Below are 25,303 nucleotides of genomic sequence, written 5' to 3' on the forward strand. Positions count from 1 at the left end.
GTTATCTATTTGAAAGCTGGTGGAAAGCAATCAAGAACAGGTCATTCTGTGTCAGTGCATTTAAAGGGGATGAGGCGGAGGTGGCAAAGATTTGTGTGGGTAGGAAAATGAAGGTAGGAAGGGAAAACTGTGGCACATGGGCACAAGAGAAAGATGAGGTTCCAGTTTCTGCCTACTGAACCAACACCACTGCTTGTCATAAAACACAAACACATAGAAGCCGGGGGACTGTGGTACACTTAGGTAATTTTGCACACTGGATTTTGTAGTCTTAACTATTCCCCTTTGTTAATGTCACATTCTGGGAACTACAATTCCAGAATGCATCGAGATAAGTAAGTGGAAGAATAAAGATGGTAGTGAGCTAGTTGAAGCTCACCCATCTTTAACTACAAATATACAATACAGGAGGCAGGAAGAGGGAGAAACAGGGGCAAATCTACTATGAAACTAATGAAGCTTAAACTTTGGGGCCTCTAATATTGGAAGGACCCTAAAGGAACTTTTTTTTAATGAGTGAATTTTTCAACAAAAATTGATGGAGTTTTTAAAAAGTGTTTGTTATTAAAATAAGGCTATTTTAAGAATCATAAGCCAATGGATTGAAGTACTTCATACTGACCTTAAAATACGCTCTAATACCCATTCATATGGCCTCAAAATGTCCCTACATCAAAGGGACAGAAGCAGAAAACAGGAACAACACCACACATTTTGCTTGTCTAACTGACTCTCTTGTAACCCCTCCTCTGGAGGTTGAGGCACAGGGCTTTTTTTGTAGCAGGAACTCCTTTGCACATTAGACCACACACCTCTGATGTAGCCAATGCTCCTGGAACTAACAGTAGGCCCAGTACTAAGAGCCCTGAAAGCTCTTGAAAGCTCGGCTACATCGGGGTGCATGGGTGCTGCTGAGGCAAAAAAAGAGTGCCAAGTCCTTCTCTTCCAACACTGGACTCCCCCCTCAAGGGACAGCCAATTAAAAACAGCCCAGCTGTGAACACTTTCCTACTTCTTGCCTGCATGGAGCCCCATCTAAGGACAGTATTAAGACTGAAAGCAGAAGAAACAGCCTTGTTGGCCACTTCCAGTGGTCTCTGGGAATACAGGGCTTAGTGGAAATGCTTTATTTACATATGGAATCCTTGGGCTGATGTTTACCGGCTCGTATTATGCCATGTGATTGTTTAAGTCGTCCTTCACCCTTCCCATGTCTGCATCTGTACAGAAAAAGGACGGGCAAGAGGGAGACCCAGCCATCAGTGATTCCCACAACTGTGCTGCTAGCAGATTCTTCAGGAATTGCTGCAGCTGTACCTCTATCCAGCCCAGTTCACACCCCGAGTGTGACTCCAATGGACAACAGCATGGGGGGAAATTGCCCAGGTTCAAATATCACCAGGCTGCTGACCTCTGACTATAAGCCAATCTATGTAGTGGCAGCCCCACAGTTATGTAGCAGCCTCCCCAAAGAGGTGCATCCGGCCTAGAGTAGCACCTGGAAATTTCCCACTATTCCAATTGATCTCCAGACAACTGAGATCAGCTCCCCTGGAGAAAATGGCTGCTTTCAAGGGTGGACTCTATGGTGCTATACTCCACTGAGGTCCCTCCCCTCCCCAAGCTCCACCCCCAAATCATCAGTTAGTTCCCAACCCAGAGAGAGTAACCCTAGCTTGGCCCCCTCATTTTTTATTTTTAAGAGGCAGTTGAGGATGCTAGCAGTCCTGAGCTATTGCTAGCAGTTGAGCTATTGCTAGCAGTCCTGAGCAGTGAATTTATGTGGGTTGTTGTTGTTTTCAATGTATTGTCTTCTGTGCGTTTTATCTACCTTGTAAGGTGCCAGGCAAGGGTGGAATTCTAGCAGGAGTTCCTTTGCATATTAGGCCATACCCCCCTGATGTAGCCAATCCTCCAGGAGCTTACAAAAAAGAGCCTTGTAAGCTCTTGGAGGATTGGCTACATCAGGGGTGTGTGGCTGAATATGCAAATGAGCTCCTGCTGGAATTCCACCACTGGTGCCATGAGTTCCATAAGGAAGAAAAGTGACTAATAACTGTTTTAAATAAATAAGGTTTTGCTGTCCCCACTCTTCAGCTCTGCATAGGATTGCTGCATGCAGATCGGAGGCTCTCTGCATGTCTGTGACCTGATACCCCAGGCTGGAATGTACTGTATGAACAGGACACACAGTTAGTCTCCAAGGACTCAGCAGAAACCAAATCAGAGAGCATTGTCCCCATAAATGCCCCACATTCCAAAAACCCCTCGTTTAACGTATCTGACACACAGGGCCCTGGCCCAGTTTGCTGAGACAGGGATTCAGGAGTGAGTCCAAACATTTATTTTTAGCAAGGGACGGCTGCCAATCGATTGATCTTTTTTTAAACAAGGGCAGCTGGACAGCCAGTGAGATGTCATCATGGAAATGTACAGCCCCGAGACCTTGGTGGGTTTCTCGGAAGAGCAAGGAGAAGTAGTGGGATGAAAAGGGATAGCAATATAAATTTAGGGAATTTTAAGACAATACTAGAACTTGAGGGGATCCAATGAAGCTGATTGGTGGTAGGTTCATGATGGACAAAAGGAAATACTACTTTTACACAGGTTGAAAACATTGTCCCAACTGGGACACAGAGTGCCCAGAAACAGCAGCCTTGGACATTGGAATATAATCTGGAATAATCTGGATATTTTCTGTGATTCTATTAAACAGCAGCTGGACAAACACTTGTCAGGGATGCTCTAGGCTGAGCCTGCATTGAGCAAGACTAGATGGCCTGTATGGTCCCTCCCAACTCTGGTTCTGATTCTTTTCTGTGATCTCTTCAAACAGAATGCAATGCAATCAAAAAAGCACAAATCCATACAACACAGCGAACTTTTTAATTAAAAAAAATAATTAGTATACAAAAGCTATTCAGAAAGATATAAAAGCCTAAAAAAAGAAGCACAGTAACAAATTAAATTGCATAGAGGAAACTTATTGCATAGCTTTAAAATTGGCACCATTTAAATTTTTTTCCCTGAGATTTATGCTATTGCATCTTCATTTCGAGGTTGCTTATATTGCACATCTGCAAAAATGGAAATTAAGGGCTCAATAGGTTTTCCCCATAGGGCTGTACCATCTTCCGTTCTAAGCATCAGATCAGCCCAACAGATGCATTTTAAGGGTACAGGAACATGTTTGTGGCCACTCAAACCTTGGGCTGTGATGCAACCCCTATTCTCCATGTGCGTGTTGAGTACCTTCAACCAAGCCAAAGGTGGCCTCCCCAGTCACCACCCTGCTGCTTCCTTTTGTTCCCCCCAACTTAAAAAAAGTTGATCTGGGAAGGAAAGCAGATGTGAACTTGTGCTTAATTTGGTTCTGCACCATAACTCTTTGGGTGATGCTTTGATTTTGTAGTCATTCAGACCACAATTGGGTTGGGACCCACCTTGAATTTGAGATCTGCACACTGAGAAGAAAAATCTTGTACAGATTTAACTCAAAAGACCCCAAGTGTGCTGTTCCTTTCCCCAAAAACCTGCCAGCTAATTAAGAATTACTACCTTGTATCCCTTCCACACAGAGCAGAAGGCAGTCTCCCGTAATTCTGTATGCCATAGTCTACATAGGGCCACCTTCAAATTTTACATACAGGGATAGAAGTTCAGCAGAACCGGCACAAACTTGTTGACTGAACAGTCTTGAATGGGACACTCAGCGCTTCAGGGCAACCCCTGAGTGTGCTATGGTGATGAGACTTCCTAGCTGAAATGGCTTCTACCTATTCAATACTCTTGCTTTTTCAGAGAACACAATGGCCCTTGAGAACATAGGGATTTGGCCAATATTATGGAGGGTTCTTGTTGGCCTTCTTCAGCAAAGAGCTGGCAACAGCCAAAGTACCACCTTGTACAAAGCGCACAAAATTATCCCCAGCTAGTGGTCCCATGGCATAGAGCCCCCTCTCATGAACTGATTCGTAAGTGAAGGGATCTACATCGATTGGGTTCCTCTTGGAACTGACTGGCTGTTCACAGTCTACTGCCAAGTCTACACCATTATTGGACAGGTAAGAGAGGTTGGGATTGGAGCCAATGAGAACAAAAGCCATAGAAATGTTATACACTTTCTGGCGGCCGCTCTTATCCCTGAAGATGCACTTCCTGTCCTCCGTGAAGGACACTATGTGGTGCTCAGGAAGGCTAACGTAACTCTCATACAGTCCTGGGCCAGAAGCAACCTCTTCTTTCATCATCTGGTGGACTTTGTGGTACTCGGGATACATAGTTTTTGGGAGCTGGTTGAAGATCAGGGCTGGATCGTTGACGTTTCGCCGGAAGGCATGGATCACTGGGATGCTGCAGTGGCGAGCAAAGAGGATTGCATCCGCTGCTGTAAGCCCAGCACCCACAATCAAAATTGGATCTGACATTGTGCCAATTTCTTTGGTCCTTGCAGCATCTTCCAGGGCAGAGAGCTTGTGGTGGACAAAAGGAAGGTCTTCCCCTTGGACCCCAAGCCAGGATGGACTGTCATAGGTCCCTGTGGCTAAAACCACATTTTCAGTATACACAGAGAAAGGCTGCGGGCCATTGATAGTAGTGACAAACCCGTCAACTTGGAAGAGACTTCCAATTTCTTTGCTATCGTCTTGTGGTTTCTCAGGAAGACCCCATCTAGGGCTACCGTCTCTTGAACCTTGACGGCTGTAAGCAGCATCCACACCAAGACTTTTCACAGACGTCACGACAGTTCCACAGAGAAAATTCTTCTTTAAACCTTTGTTGGCCACGTAGTATTGGTAGTACTGAACGATATCTCCAGCTGTTGCCCTGTTGTTTCTGAAGCCTCTGCAAAGAGAACATCACTATCAGTACTGCCCTAATAATCAAAGGACGCCTCTGCTATGAAAACTGGATCAAGGGAAATATCTGAATCATTGGGTTGGATCCAACCAGGGTTTTTGCTCAAAGTCACCCAAATGCTTTGTCACTCTAGCCCAGGGGCGGCCAAACTGCACCTTGGGAGCTACATGCAGCTCTTTCACACATATTGTGTGGCTCCTGGAGGTCAAGGATGAAGTTGAGGCTTACTCTAAAGTAAGCATGCTTAGCATTGGGATCTTAGTCAGCCTGTGAGTGCTGACCCAAAGTCAGGCTTGCAAGATCTTCTCTTCCTACCACAGAGGTCACATGGAGACCAAGACTGGGGAAAGAGAGCGCAAGAGCTGAAAAGCCACTGGAAGGAGGAATGGAATTAAAGAAGGAGGCACAAAGTTCCCTCTTAGTTTCATAGCTCTTGGAGGAGCTGTATTTACTAACCTTGGTGTCAAGGCAAAGAGAGATACATAATGCTGCAAATGGTGGTCAGTGATTTATATGTTCCCACTGGTACCAAAAAATAATTCCCCAACCTTTCCCTATGCTAGTCTTATGGGTACTGTTATTCTCAGCTTAAAAAAAAGTCTCCTAGCATACATATGTATTTTATCTTTCTGTGCAAAGAAATTAAGAATTTTAATAAAGATGGGTGTAATATTTGTTCATATCCTGCGGCTCTCAAACATCTGACTTTATTCTATGCGGCTCTTACATTAAGCAAGTCTGGCCACCCCTGATCTAGTCCTCATTGCACATTACTTTTGATCATAAAGGCCCCACATTTGCCAGCACAGATTCCATCATCTCTAGCACAGTGGCAAAAAGGTCCTCCCTCCCTCTTATGCCGGTGGTAAAACTGGTAGGATCCAAGCTATTCTGTACTTCTAGCAGCAGACTGCAACCAGGTTTAGTAGAATTCAAGACTGCAAACCAAAAGCCAGTTGCACACATAAGAACTTCCTGTTACTGGGGTTTTCAAGAACCACCCACAAGATGACTGTAATTTTGTTTAGAAGCAGCATCAAGATGTGTTTGGGCTTGAACACCAAACCAACAGCTTGAGAGATCCAGCCACCTTATCTGCTGCTATGATCCTGAACAAAGGGGGAACATCCTATTACTAATCATCTTTGCATCCAGAAGGGTTTGGAAACATTACTGTTTTCCAAAGAAGATGTTTATCCAGAAGCGTGGAATATTAAGGCAGAAGGAAGCCAAGCCACCTTCCCTCTCCATTCTAAGCCAACTTTGGGAAAGTTTCTTTCCAATTACTACACAACAGCCTCCTTGAAGTTTAACCAACCACACAAATACAGTTCTTTAACATTTTCTATGTGCTGAAAGAATGATCTATGCATGGTTGGGTTTCTCGATATTCAAAAAGAAGCTCCGTAATGGTTTCAATGAGAATGTTTCATTTTGGAAGTCAATTGTTCCATAAAAATGGAAAGAGATCTTACTTTTTCTTCCTACTCATCCAGTCTTTGAACTGAAGGTCAGGAAGCCCCATCCAATCTCCTCGACTCAGAGTGAACATAGACCCCTCAATAGACTGAAAAGAGAAAGGCAGGTCAGTCAGGCTTTGTATTTATACTTTATAATCTTTTGCCAAAAGTTTTGGTCTGCTTTTCAGAAGCAATACAGGGTTTGCATATCCAGTGGCTGAGTTCAGATGTTGTGCAAAACCATGGTTTTATTCAACTCCAGTTAGTGGGATTATTTGAATACAGGCCACTTCACTAGCTATGGTCAGTCTTGACTGTGGTTTAATGTGACGTCTTGGTGCAGCAGATATCTTGCCTTAATCCTGGATCGTTCTTTGGTGACACCCTCCCAGGAAACACAGAAGGAAGCAAAACCAGGATTTGCAGAGGCAAATGAGGAACTGACTGACTGAATGCGAGCTGAATCCTGGTTTAACAAAGTAACATTACATCTGAACTGAGCCAATAACAGTCACTTACACAGAATGCTGATTTATTGACAAACATTGGTCATATATTCAGGTGCATGGCCATGTTGGTCTGAAGCAACAGAACAAAGTTTGAAGCCAGTGGCACCTTTGAGAGCAACAAAAGTCTGGACATAATCAACAAATTCTGGATATAAGCTTCCATGTGCATGCACACTTCTTCATATATGTACATTTGACGGGAAGTATTTTATATGAGGAAAAAGAAAAAGGTATAGAAATTAAAGCAGCATACCCCACTTATACAATGGAGAAGGAAAACCGAGAGGGAGTTTTGGGCAGTTCAAGCAGTGGGGATGAGAAATTTGAATCCTTCTTAATAGGAGTGGAAGTTGGGTAGCTCTACTGTTGCAAGTCTCATGAGAACACTGGAAATCCCAAGCCATTGCCTGTCATTCCAAAAATAAAAACTGAAAGCTGACAGGATTGAAGGGGGCAGCACAAGTTGTCTTTCGCGGGTCGGCCATAAATAAGCAAAGCCATGGAAACTAGATCTGCACACTATCAACAAACAGAGAGTGCAGGCACACACGCACACACACTTCAAACTGACAGGGCAGAGTGCATTAACCTTGCTTTGGCAGGCAGCTCTAGTCTCGCAGAGATACAACTGCTACATGGCACAGCCACACTCAGTAGCGCCAAGGTCTCTGGAGTGTGCATTGCAGAACCATCTGGAGTCATTTGCGAGATTGTTAAAAACCCACATGGGCAGGGAAAGTTAGTTTGGGTTGAGTTAGCAAGCCTGGAGTAGGTGCTCTAGGCACCCAAGACATTGCCTTCTACCAAGTCAGACCATCAGTCTGCCAAGGTGAGTATTATCTATTCCAACTAGCACCAGCTTGCTTTCACATCATGTACTTCCTCATCATCTTAATTGGAAATACCAGGGATTGAACTTGAGACTTCTGGCAGATGCTCTCCCACACAGCCACGGTTTCACCCCTAGACACTGATGCATCAAACTGCACTTACATGCCAAGCTCCTCCAGGAAGGTTTTTGCCAAGAACCAGATGAGGAACAGCTCTGTTGGGCTGGTGCCACCACGTGAGAACAGAATCTGCCGTCCCACCCAAGTCAGTGTCCGGGCGTAGCAGAGCATCAAAGAGCAGAGCAACAGGGCTGGATGATCTCCCTTCTAAGCCTTCAGACAGGTACTCTATATCCTGGAGTTGGAAAATAAGACAACCTTATTACTACCACTGGATCGAAGGGGTTTTTTGAAAAGACATTCTGTCAGGAAGTCTCTTGCCATGAACTTTCATTTTCCATTGTCTCTGCTTGCATTGCTGCTATCTCTATGTAATGGTTGAAACATTCCTTTCTACCTGGTCTCAAGAGTTACCAAGGTCGCACTTGCCTGATTAAGTGCACACCTGCTAGGGGCCTGGGAAGAATCTTGGGGGGAGGAACTGCTTGCTTCCCACTTTCCTTTGAATGTGTAACGGTTTAAACCAGGGGTTATAAGAGAAGGGCAAAAGCCCACCAAAGCCAGTTTTTGCAAGAACCGCCTTGCTCTGACCTGTCATGTCTCAATAAACAGCTATTCTTGTATTGGACTGTCTCTGATTATTGAATTGTCAGGGTCCTGACACATTCATCTGATCTATATTTGTGAATCTGGGGGTCAATCTGTGAATCCCTGCACCCATCCCATTTTAAATCTGTGCGGCTCCTCATACCCCAATTGCACAACTCGGAAGTGTGGTAAAAATTACCTCAGCTACACGCTGATGGAATGCACAGGGAGGGGGAGTGGCACACTGGCCTATTCATGGAGGTGTCTGAACAGATGCTCCGTCTCCAAGACCAGCAACCCTGCCTTGCCGGCATTGCTGGTCATGGGAAGGGAGGGAACAGACATGAATACACTTCCTCTGCATGTTTGCACCATGGAGACCATCTGGCCATGATACGCAGGTGGAGCTAGCAAGCTCATGCTCACTTTGCAACTTCATTCAAGTCCCTCGTTCAAGACTCACCTCCCTCATATGGCAATTGTTGTGAGGGTTAAATAGATTATGTAGGAGAACGATGCTGTTTGGCTCCCCAATGGGGGGATAAAAGAGGACTATAAAGCCTAAATTGCTGGAATTGGTGCAGTGAGATTGTACTGTGTTTGAAGAAATGACTACCCAACTCCAGCCATAAGGCACAAATTTAGTTTTATTGCAAGAACGTGTCTCTTAAGTTATGCATTCAGGGAGCAAGTGTGGTGCCTGCGCTGTGAGACACAATTACAGCAGCAAGTCTTTTCAAAACTTTTTTTGCCATTACGTTGAACCTAGCTTACAGCAACCCCATTGGGTTTTCAAGGCAAGAGACATTCAGCAGTGATTTGCTATGGTCTGCCTCTGCGTAGCAACCCTGAGCTTTCTTGGTGGTCTCCATCCGAAAACTACACAAGGCCAATCCCGCTGAGCTTCTTTCCTCTGAAGATTTGGACATTATATGAGGCTAAGCAAAAGCCACTGGCAGACCCATAAGCTACTTCTGATGGTTTTTCCCTCCTACCGGCTGAAACACAGAGCTTACTGATCAATGGAGAGCAGCTTTCATTCAATGTGGCCTCTCATCCGTCCGGTCACCTTAAAAAGCCAACCGTAGGACGTGTCGACAGCCACGATAGCAGTGTTAAAGGTACTGTAAGGCCTTGGAATTTGATCTCACTAAACAAACAGGGACTGCCCAAAAGAGCAGCCTGATTTGACCTAGGCTCAGCATTGAAACCCATCCTGAATGCCAAGGGGGCAGCACTGAGATCTGTAATATTGTCTTAATTTGGCCTTCCCCCTCCCACTTCCCCAGTTTGGGGATTGGATTGGCTGTTGCGGCAGAGTCTTAAACTGGGAGCATGTTGTTTATGCCATGTATTGAAATGGTCTTGTGTGTATTTTAAATTTGTTTTAACTGTTTTAAATTGTTGTAACCTGCCTTAAGCTTTATGGGATGGTGGGATAGAATGAATGAATGAATGAATGAATGAATGAATGAATGAATGAATGAATGAATGAATGAATGAATGAATGAATGAATGATAGCAAGCGTATATGGATAGGTAAATCTTCATCACTAATTACAGTCCGCCCACCACACATCTAGCATTTGGAGACCTTGGGCTGGATTCTAAACAGCTTCCATTAACAGAAGATATTCTGTCAGTGGAACAGGATTTGTCCACCTCACTCATAATGCCTCTCCTGGGGAACAAGGGACCCTCAGGAATGCTATCAGGGGCACATTGAAGGGTCTGCAGCAGGAAGAGGGAATTGGTGGAAATTACACCTTCCCTTCCTTTCAGAGGACATTAAGTCTGGATCCAGCCTCCGAAAACATTGTCTCACCCATATCTGACAAAGGGTGCTTTCACACATGCTAAATAATACAGTTTCAATTCACTTCAATGACTGTCTGCAAATGGATTTTGCCATTTCACACAGTAAAATCCAGTTGTAAAGTGCACTAAAAGTGCATTATTCAATGAGTTATTCAATGAAAGTGTTTAAAGGGAACTTTGACCCTTGAAAGCTGAATCGCCATATCAATGCCTGAGGCACAGTTGAAGCTACATCCTGCAATCTATGGGCAAAGGCAGCCAACCCAACCTCCCCTGAACCTAGAAGGGAAAGGTGAGGCCAGAGGATTCTCCTGTAATCATTTTAGAGCTCCAGAAGCGCCACCCCACTGGGACATCCTGCCACACCCTGTGACATTTGTCTTAAACCCATGCCATACTAACCTGGTCCAAGATGGAGATCTCAGGTGTTTCTTCCAGTTTCCTTTGTAAAATGGGGTTGGGGTGGACAGAGCCCCTTCGGACATAAGGGATGTAGCCGGAGAGTAGGTACGATAAGCAGATCCCTGAGGGGCCATTTCCTGAAGAGAGAAATTTGGAGGCGTCATGAGTAAAGTTAAAGGCACCAGCTAAGCAGAAGGCTTTATGCAGAGATGAGGGCTCCAATTCCCTTCCACTGTCAGTCAAATGAAGCTGCCTTAGTCAGCAATGGCCTATCAAGAGCAGTACTGCCAGCCCTGACTGACCAGGATAGCCCAGGCAAGCCCAATCTCATCAGATCTTGGAAGCGAAGCACCGCTCTGGCAAGTACTTGGATGAGAGACCTTGTTGGAATACCAGCAGTCGGGAGGACGGGGCAGGCTTTATTCACCTCTCTGGTATCTTCCAGAGCCCCAGCAGATATCAGTCACCAGAGGTCAACATGGCTTCCAGGTGCAAACACACAAAAAATACAAGAGCAGTATTGCCTGCTCAGGTTGGCAGCAGCTTTCCAGGATCTCGCTTATCCAATGCTTTTAAGGGACCGAGTCTGGGACCTTCTGTAGGCAAAACAGGTGCTCTGCCATTCAGCCACAGCCCTTCCTTCTCCCACTCAAATCAGATATACAGACATGCAAGGACAAGAGCAGGAAGAAGAATGGGAAGAAGAAAAGTTTCCATTGTTTGGAAAGATCCAACTATGGCATAGAACTGGTGTAGTCGCTAAAAGTCTGAGTCGTTCATCAGGAGGACAAAAGGAAATACTTCTTTACCCAACAAGCGATTAAAACATGGAATTCACTGCCAGAGAATGTAGCAATAGCCACAGGCATGGGTAGTTTTAAAGGGGATTAGAACGATTTATGAAGAGGTGTATCAGAGGCTACCAGCCATAATGACTAAAGGAAACCTCCACAATCATCAGCAGTGAATCTCAGTGCCAGAAGACAACATCAGGGAAGGCCTCTGTGCCCTATTGTTGGACCTCTAGAGGAATTGGCTGGTCACTTTGTGAAACAGGAAGCTGGGACTAGATGGACCACTGATGTGATCCAGCAGGGCTCTTCTCATGGGGACCACAATGGAGATGAGATCTCACCTGTGCCACAAATGCACTAGACGGCCATAGACACGCCAGTCTCTCTTTCAGCTTCACCACTCAACCAGTCATGCGGACGATCTGTTCAGTCGCATAACCCCTTTCTGGGCTAGATTAATATTTTACAGTCTCCCCGCCCAGGCCAGCTGTCACCTTCTGGAGCTCTGTCTTCCATTGCTCTTTCAAATGTGTCAAAGTTAACAGCTGCATAATGCAGGGAAGTGGGTCAGGGTGACACAGCAACCTCCCATGGTGTCGGCAGCCGCATACCATTTAGCACTATCACCGTGTTATAGAACCCAGCAGGGAGCAAAGGTGGCTTCTGGGCCATATTTAAAGCTCTCTCTGTCATATTAAAAGAGAGATGTACAGATACTGTGGGCTGTGAAAAAGAGAAATAAGTGGGTTCTAGATCGAATCAAGCCTGAAATCTCCCTAGAAGCTAAAATGAACTGAGGCTATCATACTTTGGCCACATCATCAGAAGACAAGACTCACTGGAAAAGGGAATAAAAAGGTAAAGGTAGCCCCTCATGTAAGCACTGAGTCATTACTGACCCAGGGGGTGACATCACATCACAATGTTTTCTTGGCAGACAGAACTAGGTAAAGTTGAAGGCAGTAGGAAAAATAGAGGAAGACCCAACCCAAGATGCTGGGGAAAGCTGAAGGCAGTAGAGAAAGGCCAAACTCAAGAGGGACTGACTCACTAAAGGGAGCAATGGCCTACAGTTGGCAAGACACAATCAAGGCTGTTCATTATAGGACATTCAGGAAGTTATTGATTCACAGAGTCGCCACAATAAACTTGATGGCACATAACATTCACAGAAACACTCATTCCTTGCCTATGTACCAATCCACTAAACACCCAAATAGAAACACTTCATGTGGCCCCACCACCCCACCAGAAAGCTCTTGAACACTTGGAATGCAAGCCAAGGACCCTGCGCCTGCCCTGATCCTGATTTCAATGCCAATGGTGCAGCCTCAAAGTAAAATGGGCAAAAGGTCTTTGAAGCTGATGTGAACAGGGAAGAGCGGTGCCACATGCAGCCCAGTTGCAACATCTTTTAACCACAAAACAAGCTGCTGCCAAGATTGTAAATCAGAGCCTGTCTGGGCCTTGGCAGGAGATTCCTTCTTGATGCCTTTGACGGTGCCTGTTGCTGTCCTTGGAGGGCAGCGACAGAAGCCCTGAACACACATTAGAGTGAACCCACAAACAATCGAAGGCCCTGTTCACCAGTTCCAATGAATACACATACAATCCACGTACAGCGGCACTTGATTTTCCTTTATAGGCATGGTGAGGAATTGTTTTACATTCAACGTGTGCACACCTTAATGTGTGATTAAAAACCCACATTTATCCAGGTATCAGTCCCCGGTTTCATTTGCAAAGTGAATGTGCACTGGCTCTTTCACACAAGCCAACGTGCACGTGCCCGCTAACATGCAAACTGGGCTGCAGTGTATGGTGTATACACAATTTACTGCCTGAGAATGTGGAGGCAACATGGCCTGTAGCCACTCATGGACCTCTCCTGCATGAATCTGTCTAATCCTCTTTTAAAGCCACCCATGCTGGAGACTATGGCTATGTCCACTGGTGGAGAATTCCACCATTTAACTATCATGGTATTCAACTGGGCAGGGTGGAATTCTAGCAGGAGCTCCTTTGCATATTAGGCCACACACCCCTGATGGAGCCAATCCTCCAAGAGCTTACAAGGCTCTTTTCTGTAAGCTCTTGGAGGACTGGCTACATCAGGGGTGTGCAGCCTAATATGCAAAGGAGCTCCTGCTAGAATTCCACCCCTACAACTTGGTCAGATCACTGGCAGTCCAATGACAATATTTATCCAACCAGCTGCCCAGCATTTCCCCCCTTCCCCAAACAGCAAGCAGAGGGGCCTGCCCCATTAAGACCTATTTTGGTCTCAGGGAGATCAGCCAGGGCAGGATCCATTCCAGGTGACCACAGCTGGCACACCTCCCACACGACTTTGCTGGCCAACGAGCTGAAATTAAAGTATCTTGGCCTTTACCAGTAACTAGCAAAAGCTACAGTAAACTCCTCTGGCCCTGGTACAGAGAACAAATACGATGCAAGAAAGGCCTAATGGCCCAGGATCAGCATCTCTGCAGCAACGTCTCCAGCCACAGAATCTCAGCTGAGCCAACCTGGCTCCAGAATCTTCTGTCACCTACCTCAGACACTTGCAGGTAAAGAACTCAGTGGCAATCCTACTTCTTTGGAACTAGTTCCCCAAGGGGATTCCATACGGCTACCACATTGCTCAGATTCAGATGACAAAGCCCTGTTTGGTCATCTGGTCACTAGATTGTTAAAACAGATGCCTCCAAGACACCCCACTTGAAGACAGAAGAGTTTCTGCCTTCTGGCCATGAGCTGATTAACATGGTTTTGTCTGCTGCATGACAATTCCTTTGCAATACCATGTCTATTTTAAAGGGTTTTTTTTTAATTGCTTTCATATAATGGATTGGATCCCATAGAGCTGTTTCACTAGCTGCAGGCATTCCCTCCAGCACAGGAAGCTCAATATGCCAGACAGAAGTGCCGCTGCTAGAAGAGTGGATCCACCGGATGCAACCCAGTTTTTAAGAATCCATCATGTAACTCAAGACAGAGCACATGGGGCTGGGGATGCCCAAAAGGCATTCCACCCAGGCACAAGCTAAAACTGGGCCTGCTTAGTTTCAGTAAGGTGGCTGCATCACACACCCTCCCAGTCGGTCTTTGTTTGCTAATAATCACAATGATTGGCGAATATCCCCTCAGGAGAACCAAAGCAATAAAGACTCTAGCAGCACCTTTAAGACTAACAAATTTTATTGTAGTCTAAACTTTTGAGAAACACAGCTCACTTCACTGGATGCCTGGAGCTTTGTTTCTTGAAAGCTTATGCTGCAATCAAATTTGCAACATCTTTCTAAGCCAACTGCAGTATTTTATTGTATTTAAATTGTGATTTCCCCCCCCCTTACTTTTTAAAAATCGTACACACCACTAAACCCTATTTCTTAAAGGTCTTAAAGATGCTACTGGACTCTTTACTATTTTGCAGCAACAGACTAACATGGCCTGCTCCTCTGGATCAGGAGAAGCAGACAAGTATAAAAGGCTTCTCCTTAAATTAGTGGTCTACCCACAGGGTGGTGTCCAATCTCTTCCTCTCTATTGCAGTTCTGTAGGGCCTGTAAGGCAGAAGAGATGTTCCTTTGGGCATTAATTTGAAGGCAGCAATGATTTCTGTCTGGCACTTCCATTTCTCTAGTCTTCCCCCCGCACACTCCCCACCACTGTGAGGCAGTAGCACAGTCAAAAGCTTAGTGTCATCTTTCTAAGCCAACTGCAGTATTTTATTGTATTTAAATTGTGATTTTTTCCCCCTTACTTTTTAAAAATCATACACCCCACTAAACCCTATTTCTTTTTCACAGGGGAAGGCAGTCTAAAAATTTAATTTAATAAATAACAATAATGAAGGTGGGGACGTTAGTTCTGAATGATGTGAAGCCAGTAAAGAAGAGTGGATCCACGTGCTCCGAGATAGCTGCATAGAGAGGTCATCTAAAGAACTACTGCTCCATGTTCCACTGCCTTCAGAGGTTCAGTGAGTGACTCAAGAGGCTGTGCCAATTTGGGGAACTCCCTCCCCTGAGAGGGACATTTGGTATCATCCCTGTTAATCTTCACCAAGCTAGAGAAAACTCCTTTTGTTTGAGAGTGCTTTTAGTCTGATAATGATCTTCTGCCTCTTGGTATAGGTGATCCTGCTATTTCATGGTTTTTAGCAGATACTTCTTTTGCAGAATCAAATAGGTTAGCAGAGAAGGTCTGGGCTATTGATCTGAGGGAATCTGAAGCAAGACAAGCTGAGGTGTGGCTTGCTTTTGGAATCCATTTGCTTCCAACAGGCTCTGCTTTTTGCATATTATTGAGGGACAAAATAAACCCAAAGGACACCTCTGCAAAGGGAACCATCCTAAGCAATTTTTGTTTGTTTGTTTTACGGACAGTGTTGCCAACTCTGGGTTAGGAAGTTCTTGGAGACTTTGGGGCTGCCGCTGGGAAGAGCGGGATTATTTGGGAAGGGGAGGGAGCTCACTGGGATATAAAGCCATAGATCCCACCCTTCAAAGCAGCCATTTCCTCCAGGGGAATTCACATGTTGCCTGAAGATCAGTTGTAACTCCAGGAGATCAACCACATCCCTTTAGAGAAAAGTGTCCTAAAACTATGTAAAAGACAATTCCTGAAATATCCACAAACCGCAGGCCCTGTTTAGCTTCCAGTCAGCAGAACTGTAGGGATGCCAGCCTACAGGTGGGACCTGGAGATCCCCAGGACCACAGGTCATCTCCAGACTACAGAGATCAGTTCTCCCCTGGAGAACATAGTTGCTTTGGAGGGTGGACTCTATGGCATTGTACCCCACTGAGGTCCCTACCTCCCACCCCCCAAATCTCCCCATGCTTCCCAGCCTGGCTCTGGCAACCTTACCCCCCATCTGCCACTGGAAGCCAGAGAGTCCTGACAACTCTAGCTCACACCCCGAAAGCACCAAAAGAGTAGGGATTCTAAGGACATTTCTTGCTTGAAGGTATCACTCCTGCCACTAGAAAGAGCAAGGTGACTTGGTGAGATAACCATGGAGGGTTGCAGTTACCCTGAATGACTGCAGCTTACCCCAGAACATATTTACCTATGATCACCACAGGAAGAGGCTCAGCGGTGCTCTGATCCAGATGAGTGTGCAACATAGCGCCTCTCTTTCGGGCAGCAGAATTCTCGGCACCACCAAGTCCACCTGTAGCAATAAAACCAAATGAACAAGTGTCAACCTCCAGAATGCTGTCCTCGACTTCTCCAAGCACACAACCAGCAACGTGCATAACATCAGAAAGCTGAAATGTTTACAAATGTCTGCAAAGCCAGAAGATTGCACCACTCCAATTTTAGATTTGGATTTTGAATGCTATAGTTTATGCCGGGCTTGCGGGCAGGCCTGCTCCAAAAACTGACAAAGATTACATGCTATAGCGGAGTGCCAGCCATCAGCTGTCAAGTGGTACACACCACTGCATGTCGGCTAAAGGTGGCCAGATGCAGGCATGTGGGAAAGATTCAGCAACTACTTGAACGTTCTTGAATGTTCAACAATAAAACCAACAAGAGAGAAGAGTCTCCCCCCCACCCCTTTTTTCCCAGCTCCCTCATGTTTATCAGTTTGCAGATGGTATTTTACCCAGGACAGCAGAATTGTAGATTGTCTGAAATTTTAGGCAGTTTTTATTACATTGTATTACACCATTCTTCAGTTTTGCAATCTTGCTTTATTGCATGTATTATGCTACTTTCTAAGGCACCCACTCATTTTGTAATACTGCTTTTATGCCACTGCTTGTCCCCTGTTTTTAATGAGTTGTTGCATTGTTTTCCTATGGCATCCTTTTAAATTGTGTAGTCTGCCTTGAGTCTCGGGGAGAAAGGCCAACAACAAAGGAAATAAATAAAACAAAAGCTTGGTATATGGCAGCTGCAAGAACAGGGCACCAAGGCAAACGCCCTCTTATGCAGAATTCAAGCCACCAAATGGAAGTGGTGTAGCAGTATGGGAAATAATGCAACTTTTTAAAAAGCCTATTTGATCTATAAGCCATTAAATGAAAGCCACCTATGAACAAGGCAGAAGTCCTCTCCACGCCTACACCCGAAGTAGTTCTGTGCAGTGTTGATAAATGACCTTGCAACAGCCAGAATCAACGGATAGTGTTGCTATCCTCTAGGAGGGGCCAGACTACAGAGACCATTTCCCCTGAAGGAAATGGCTAGTTTGAAGGATAGTTTGAAGGCTCTAGGCCCTAGGCTCCAAGCCAAAATCTCTAGGAATTTCCTAAACTGGAGTTGGCAGCCCTCCTCTGTCTTGGTGAAGGCAATTTGCATTCTCAGTGCACAAAAGGCAAATAGGGGCCTTGCCAGGTTAACTCAAGTCAACCAGGAGCTCCATCAAAGTTTGCAATAAGTGGCACATACAGTAGCCAGCCATCAAGTGCGATCTGTGCAGCTGCAAATCTGCCAAAAGGCACAAAACTTAACAACATGAAGTTGCCTTATATTTGAGTTATGGTCAGTTTTGGCTACTTTCACTGGCAGTAGCTTTCCATGGTCTCAGATCTTCTGCATCACCTGGCCATTTTTAACAGGAAATGCCGGGGATTGAACCTAGGACCTTCTAAATGCTAAGAACACACTTTATCATTGAGCTACAGTCCCAACCCTAACTTATCTCAGGCACCTTAAGAGGACTCCTGCTCTGTAGAGTCCTTTAAATTAAGACACTCCAGAGCTTCAAACAATCCTTTTCCTCAAAAGGTTGTTCATCATCAATGCATAACTGGTGAGATTGGGCATTTCTGCAGAGTTTGCTGAGTGGCAAAGGCCCAAACCTTTGACAAGTTCCCAGCTCATTCTCTTGACCAATCTTCTGCACATTATTAGCTTGCACAATGTCAATTCTATTACTCTAATTTGTTTCTAAGCCAGAATTAGATGCCACCAGCTAGAGGTATACTAAGGATGCTTCCAAATGTTCACTTTTGCCAAATTGCTCCCTTGATACAGGAATTTCAAATCCCCTGGCTTTACTTCCAGAACAAAACAAATATAAGAGGAATTTTTCTGTGTTCCATGTCGATTTCTGGACTTTGTACAAATAAAGTATGACAAAGCAAGACACCAAGGACTGAATGCGCACTTGGCTACAGCTTTTTAACCCATATACCACACCAGCTGTGCTGAGAGTTCAACTAGGACCTGAAAGACTCAGATTAAAACCCCCACTTAGCTGTAAAGTTCAGTGAGTGTCCCTGGGCAAGTGTGGCAGAGATAACTGTTGACATTGTCCTTGTAGGAGCAGCGGGGGGAAATGTAAGAGATATGCAGCTTCCCCACCTTATTGTCCATATGCCCACTGACAGAAACGCTACAACAAGTAATCTTCGTTTATATGCCCAGCTGCATCCACTGCCCTTTCTCAAAATTCCTATAGTGGCTACAGCTAAGCAGGACTCTTATTTTAACTGCTTGTCTATGTATAATCTCTTTCATCCACACTCCCCTAACAACTTAGACCTATGAGAAAAACAAAAGTTTTTTGGGAAGAAAGGCTTCTAAGCTAGACCAACTTCATTACAGGTAACCTCATCCTACTCACCTCTGTTCATTCTGGCAGCACAGCCCACAATATTCCCCTTTTATGATCTGAATATACAGGTTGTCAAAGAGACAACATAGCACATCTGCTCTCAATGCAAGGTCACGTATCGGGTTCCTAGACTTCCTGGCAATTACAGTTTCCACTACAAGACAGGCTAAAATTGAAGGGAATCAAGGAATAGCAAAGACACCCAGAGGGACATTGGGAAGGCATGCATTTCTCAGTGATGGGCTGCTATTGATTTGGGGTACAGCAATTCACAAGGACACCAAGGACTGAATAGTAAGCAGGGCTTTACAGCATCAGAGCTGACTCCTGGGAAAAGATCCCTCCCTGCACATGAACATATAATTCAAGTGTTCTTGATGCTAAAATGCAGCTGTTGGGGGAGGCATGCCCAAACCTCACACAGATGGGCTATGCTGGTAGCAGATCATAACTCTACTTACCTTCTAGAATGGGATAGATCAGACAAGGCAGTTTAAAACACCATGGTGTCTGGGGACAGCATTAAGATATTTGTTTCTCACTGGTACTCCACAGATGTAAAATACAGGAATGCTGATTGGTCAGCCTAATCACTAACACGCATGCCAGTTTAGAACCAGATAAGAGGCTGAGAGTCAATGAGGATCGAACTGATATTCAACAACTTTATCATTTTAGCAGCACAAGCCTAACTATCCAGAACTTTTGTTCATTGCCAAATGTCTTTAGCAGTTCAGAGGCAACCAAGGGCCGAGCTTTGAGCAGTGCAATTTATTATCATAGGAGGAAGTGTCTGTATTTGCAAACAGTAAACATTGCTTTGAATGGACTCAGCCTGGTCCACAATTATTTGAGAACTAAGGAAGTGGGCTCAGGTTACATAAGTGTGCAAGTCAATGTAGGAGGATCCATCAATGAGCATCCCAATGATATATAGAACTGCATCTTCAGGAGCCCAGGGCTAGAAGCCCAGAGCATTGAAGTAAGTTACCACTAGGGCCAGGATGTTACTTCCAGTATCAAGCAAGCCCATAGCAATTAATATTGTGCTATAGTTTCAATGCCTAATTTCAAAAATTTCCCTATGGTTGATCATAGCCAAGAAGTCTTCAAGTCACTGTGCTGCTTCCTTTCAAAGAGATTATACACATCAGTTGAGCATGCATACATTTAGATATAATGCTAAATCCATCTATTTTAAATAGTAATCTGATGGTTACTCTAAGCCTTGGTTCAAACCCCTTTTCAACCACAGAGCTCACTAAGGCTGCGATCACACACACTAAATAGTGCATTTTCAATCCACTTTCAATGCACTTTCCAACTGGATTTTACCATGTGAACTGGCAAAATCCAGTTGGAAAGTGGACTGAAAAATGCATCTGAAAGTGGATTTCTTGCATCCTTGGCCTATTTTGGAGAACAGTTGCAAGGATAGAGGAAAGGACAAAAGGTCCATGCATTATCCAAACAAGTTTTTACCTGCCTCTGTTCAGAAAGGTGGGGGGGTCCCACTTTAATTCAGACAGAAAGTTCAGAACTGCAATTTACAATGCTATCTCTTTGACTGGTGGCACAGAGTGTTAAAGCTGCAGTACTGCGGTCCTAAACTCTGCTCATGACCTGAGTTCGATCCTCAGCAGAAGCTGGGTTTTCAGGTAGCCGGCTTGAGGTTGACTCAGCCTTCCAAGGTCGGTAAAATGAGTACCCAGCTTGCTGGGGGGGAAGTGTAGATGACTGGGGAAGGCAAACCACCCCGTAAAAAGTCTGCCGTGAAAATATTGTGAAAGCAACGTCACCCCAAAGTCGGACACGACTGGTGCTTGCACAGGGGGCCTTTCCTTTTCCCTCTTTGGCTGTTGAAACATTATAGTCATGTCAGAGAGGCAAAGGTGGCACAAAGAGATGCCGTTGCCAGTGCTAGGCTCTGGCACACAGCACCACAGGGGAGTTGACATCTATCTTTTCAGGATACAAATTAAACACAAGATACCTGTGAGACACAGCTGGTTCCCTGGCTTTAGCAGTTTAACCATATCTAGAACTTTGACAGAGAAAATCAGTGGTAGACCAATTAGAGACTTGGATCTGGGAGACCCAGGCTGCAATAGCTACACTGCCTGGAAGCAGACTTTGGGCCAGTCACACCCTCTTAGCCTCACCTCCCTCCCTTCCAGGGTTGATGTGAAGGGGGGAGGAGGAGATTGTATTTATACCCCACATTTACTACCTGAAAGAATCTCAGAGCAGTTTACAATCTCCTTTCCTTTCCCCCTCCCCACTGCAGACACCCTTGTGAGGCAGGTGGGGCTGAGAGAGCTCTGCCCTTGAGCAGAACAGCGTTGTGAGAACTTGTGACTGACTCAAGGAGAGAAGCGCGATGTCAACGGCTTTGGTTTTCCCTTTGTGGAGAAAAATGATGTATAAATTAAATTTTTTAAAAAAAAAAAATCAGCCCGTGTGTTGCTCCTTCACCTAGGAGTTCCTGGGAACTTTCCACGCCCGGCTTCTGATGTGGGCTGGAGGCTCCCTGAGCGCAGGGCCTCTTGCTGCCGAGATAACGTTACATAACTATGCTCTTGCGGGGGGGGGGGGACTTCCAACCCTCCCAGGGTCACAGAGCCGCGGTCCGTCAAGCCGGCTTGCAGTTCCCGGCGCCACCAGAGAGAGCCAAGAGCTCCACCAGAGAATGCGCGGCAGCGGCGTCGCAGCCAAGAGGGAAAGTTCCAGTCTGGGCGATCTGCCCGCTGAAACTTCATTTCCCCATCACAAACGGCCGAAGCAGTAGCAAGGGCGCTCCTGCTCCATCCTTGGAACTGCAGCCTGGCCGGGGCCGAGACTGCCCTACCTTGCAGGGCTGTTAGGAGGCGATGAAGGTAACGCGCATGAAAGACAGTCTCAACGCTGAAAGCCGCACCAAAGCGAATGAATCGTTTTAAGAGCTTGCAACACGTCTGGATAAAAGAAATGTGACTTTAGACGGAGGAGGGAGTTCCACGGTGACATCAGAACCACTGTTCAGATGCATGGAGAAGTCATTCAAAAAGCAGGCCGTGGGGAATAAGAACTGCCCGATCCGGCGGCGTTTAGCAGAATTGGATATTTTAGCCGCTTAACACCCCCAATATAATTTCAAGTTTTCAAAATAGCAGGTTTCTGGCTATGCTTATTTACTTTTAAAGAAACTTCCCAATGTAACGAAGGCGATCCAGTCCCGGAACGAGCTAGATCTGAACCTTAATTTTTTCCCCCAAAGAGAGAAGAAACCGCTTCTTCGCGCGGAGGAGAGCCAAGCGAGGCTCCTACTTCGCCCTTACCTTGACAAGCCGGCGACGCGAGCAGAGACTTTGCAACAGGTGCCGCTCGTCCAAAAGACCCGCGAGAGGCGCTCCTCCAAAGGCAGCCGCGAGTCGCCGCCGTTTAAATATATTACAGGCGGCCTTCGGGAAGGAGGGGGCGGGGCCCGCTGGAGGCGGGGCTAGGGAAAGCGCTGGTAAGCGTGAGTCAGCAGCCGCGCCGGCCGGCTTCCTTGCTTTATGAATGGAGACGCGTGGGAAAGAAAGGGGCAGCGGCGCGAGCGTGAAGGAAAAGTGATGACGTCTGTTGCACGTCCCGTCTCGAACGTGTGTTGTGGGCCCTGAAGATAGCCTAGCCAGGCTGGAAGCAGCAGTGGTCGCCGCCGCCCTTTCGTCTCGGAGGAGCAAGTCCTGCTGTTGGATTCACAAAATCATAGAGCTGGAAGGGACCAATCATCCAGTCCAGCCCCCTGCACAATGCAGGAAACTCACAAACACCTCCACCTAAATTTACAGGATGCACATTGCTGTCAGATGGCCTTCTAGCCTCTGTTTAAAAACCTCCAAGGAAGGAGAGCCCACCACCTCCCAAGGAAGCCTGTTCCACTGAGGAACTGCTCTAACGATCAGGAAGTTCTTCCTAATGTTGAGGCGGAAAATCTTTTGATTTAATTCCAACCCATTGGTTGTGGTCCTACCTTCTGAGACCAAAGAAAACAATTCTGCACCATCCTTTATATGACAGCCCTTCAAGTACTTGAAGATGGTGATCATATCACCTCTAAGCCGCCTCCTTCACTGGTTGTTTTCCAGTAATATATTGGAGCAGACTGGAAAGTTGGGAGCCCCACTGCCATCGGTGGACCGTGGAAGGCTGGGGGGGGGGGGAGTAAGTCTTGTGAATGAGTTTCCAAGGCAAACCCCAAGTTCTGTCACTTTTTAAGCACCCATGGGTTGGCTTACTTGGGGGATGGGGGTGAAAGGGGTCCATAATCTTCTCAACCAGGTGTCATTTCGTCAAAAAAGAGGTGCCTGAGTTTGGTCTCCTTATGTGGAATATCTAGCCTCTTATAATCAACATTCTTCACAACTGGAAACTATCAATGCTATTTATTAGTTTTAAATATAGAGTGACTTGAGCTCTTTTTGTAATGTTACCCATACAGACTTTATGTATTTTTTTGCTTTGTTGTATATATCTACCATGCTACTATCCTATATAGGAACTGCTGTTTATCTGATTATCCTGTTCTATGCTGATGTGAATGTAACGGTATTTCTATCGTTTTTCCCCAATAAAGTTGAAATTGTTTGAAGAAAAAAGAAAAAGAGGTACTGGAGCTCATTCGTACAACTTATTTGCATATGCCACACAGCCCTGACATCACTGGAAGGGGTACTAAATTATAGCAGCTCAGCATCTACCTTAGAATACTTCTTGAATTATAACTGTCACAATAAAACCTTACTCTCATCCCATCATACCTTTTCAATGACATTCTCTTTTGTGACCACAGTGGCACGATGAAGATTTCCATCTGCTTTATATATTTTGGGTATTCAATTTGTCTCATTTATATATATATATATATAATCTGTGTGATTTTCTTTTTGTTTGTAATGGCCTATGGCTTAACACAAATAAATTACTATTACTATATTTTGGTAATTTTCCCCTTTTTTAAAGGGGGGGGGGGAAATATTAGAAAGTTTGTCAAGTCTTAGAGTTCAGCAAAATTCTCACCGGGATTGAACAATGGAGCCCAGAAGCAAGTATTGGGGGGTTTAAGAAAGAAAGCACAATAAAATTTAGAGGTTCCAGAGCTCCACTCCTGTGAGCTCCTGCCCAAAATGAGACCTACTCTTAACCCAACTGTCTTGTTCTTCACCAACACACCAACAGCGCAAATAGCTGCATGTTTCCATCCAGACCCCACACCACATTGTAAAAATAAAGTTGTTCAACGTTTATTTGCTTTTGAGAACAAGGCCTCTGGAAGATAGGAAGCCTGCAGGTGAAGCATTGCATCTTGTTTCCCTGGGAAAGCATCAGATTTATGCCTCTCTGGCAGTCTGGTGTTGGCTGTAGCAGTTAAGGTACTAGGATGTGGGGGACCCAGGTTCGAATCTGCACCCTGCCATAGAAACCTGGTGGTTATTAATCCAGAGGCAGTCACGCACACTCCCAGCCTAACCCACCTCACAGGGTTGGAGTCAGGATAAAATAGAAGAGAGATTTCAGCCTTTTTGGTCACCACTGGGGAGAAAATGGGACATATAAATAAATAAAAGCCTTGAAAAAGACTACATATACTGGACATGTGGGGAGGAGGAGGAAGGGTTCTCCCACTGTGGGTCAGGACTCCCAAGTGGGTCAAGGCTGTCTCATGCATGGGAGTGACCAGGCCAGAAAGAAGGGGGAGTAACGGGGCGGGGGGAGGTAGAAGAGGGTGTCTTGGAGACTCCATGGCAAATGCAAGTTTGCCTCTGATTAAGATGCCAAAATGGGCTGTTGTGCAGCATGGCTATTTATTTATTGATATTAAAACACAGAAAATAAGAAGTAAACCTGTTTGATGGTGATTTATCATGTGCGTTTCTTGCGCTGCATATTTGGGAAGAAAGTAGTGTGGCGCTACTTAGCAAGCAGGGTGGCTTGGTGCAACCCCCCCCCCCCCCCCGTCACATCCCTTTTACAAAGGTTTAGTGTGTAGAAATGGGCAGCTGAAACTTTTCCTGGTGTGGAGGTAAAGACCATCGCCTGATCAATAAAACCTAACAAGTCTCTATTAAAAGGGCTGGATGTTTTTCTCCATGCTGTTTCCCAACACTGTTTCTAAATGGGTCCTGAAAAGTACCACCTCTTTAGAAGGGGTCCCCCCCCCTGTTAAAAGCTTGCAAATCATTCACAGTGGGGTGGGCAAAAGGAAATCTAGGGCTTAATGTGACTTCTCAACTGCATGGAGTGCGTTGCACTAAAGTTGCTCCCCTTCTAGTCCAAAAATGGACTTTCAGACATTATGGGTAGGGGTGAGTTTCTGGCGAAA

General features: G+C 45.4%; 1 protein-coding gene across 1 annotated transcript; it reads right to left on the reverse strand.

Moving 5' to 3' along the window:
• Positions 1-2,867: 2,867 nt before the first annotated feature.
• On the reverse strand, positions 2,868-22,469 carry OSGIN1 (oxidative stress induced growth inhibitor 1). The gene is made up of 6 exons (XM_060254062.1): positions 22,278-22,469; positions 16,459-16,563; positions 10,588-10,724; positions 7,823-8,014; positions 6,336-6,427; positions 2,868-4,845 (listed from the first exon to the last, which is right to left on the reverse strand). Exons 2-6 carry the CDS (start codon positions 16,514-16,516, stop codon positions 3,843-3,845), a joined length of 1,482 nt encoding a protein of 493 aa, XP_060110045.1. The 5' UTR covers positions 16,517-16,563; positions 22,278-22,469; the 3' UTR covers positions 2,868-3,842.
• Positions 22,470-25,303: the final 2,834 nt, after the last annotated feature.

Source organism: Heteronotia binoei, chromosome 14, assembly GCF_032191835.1.
Source record: "Heteronotia binoei isolate CCM8104 ecotype False Entrance Well chromosome 14, APGP_CSIRO_Hbin_v1, whole genome shotgun sequence".
Classification (NCBI taxonomy): Eukaryota; Metazoa; Chordata; class Lepidosauria; order Squamata; family Gekkonidae; genus Heteronotia; species Heteronotia binoei.

Coding starts and splice junctions, on each gene's coding strand:
- OSGIN1 (XM_060254062.1), bottom strand. CDS start 16,516: ATGTTGCACACTCATCTGGATCAGAGCACCGCTGAGCCTCTTCCTGTG. Junction 10,725..16,458: donor TCTTCCTGTGGTGATCATAG/GTAAATATGTTC, acceptor TTCTCTCTTCAG/GAAATGGCCCCTCAGGGATC. Junction 4,846..6,335: donor TGGATGAGTAGGAAGAAAAA/GTAAGATCTCTT, acceptor TTCTCTTTGCAG/AGGCTTCAGAAACAACAGGG.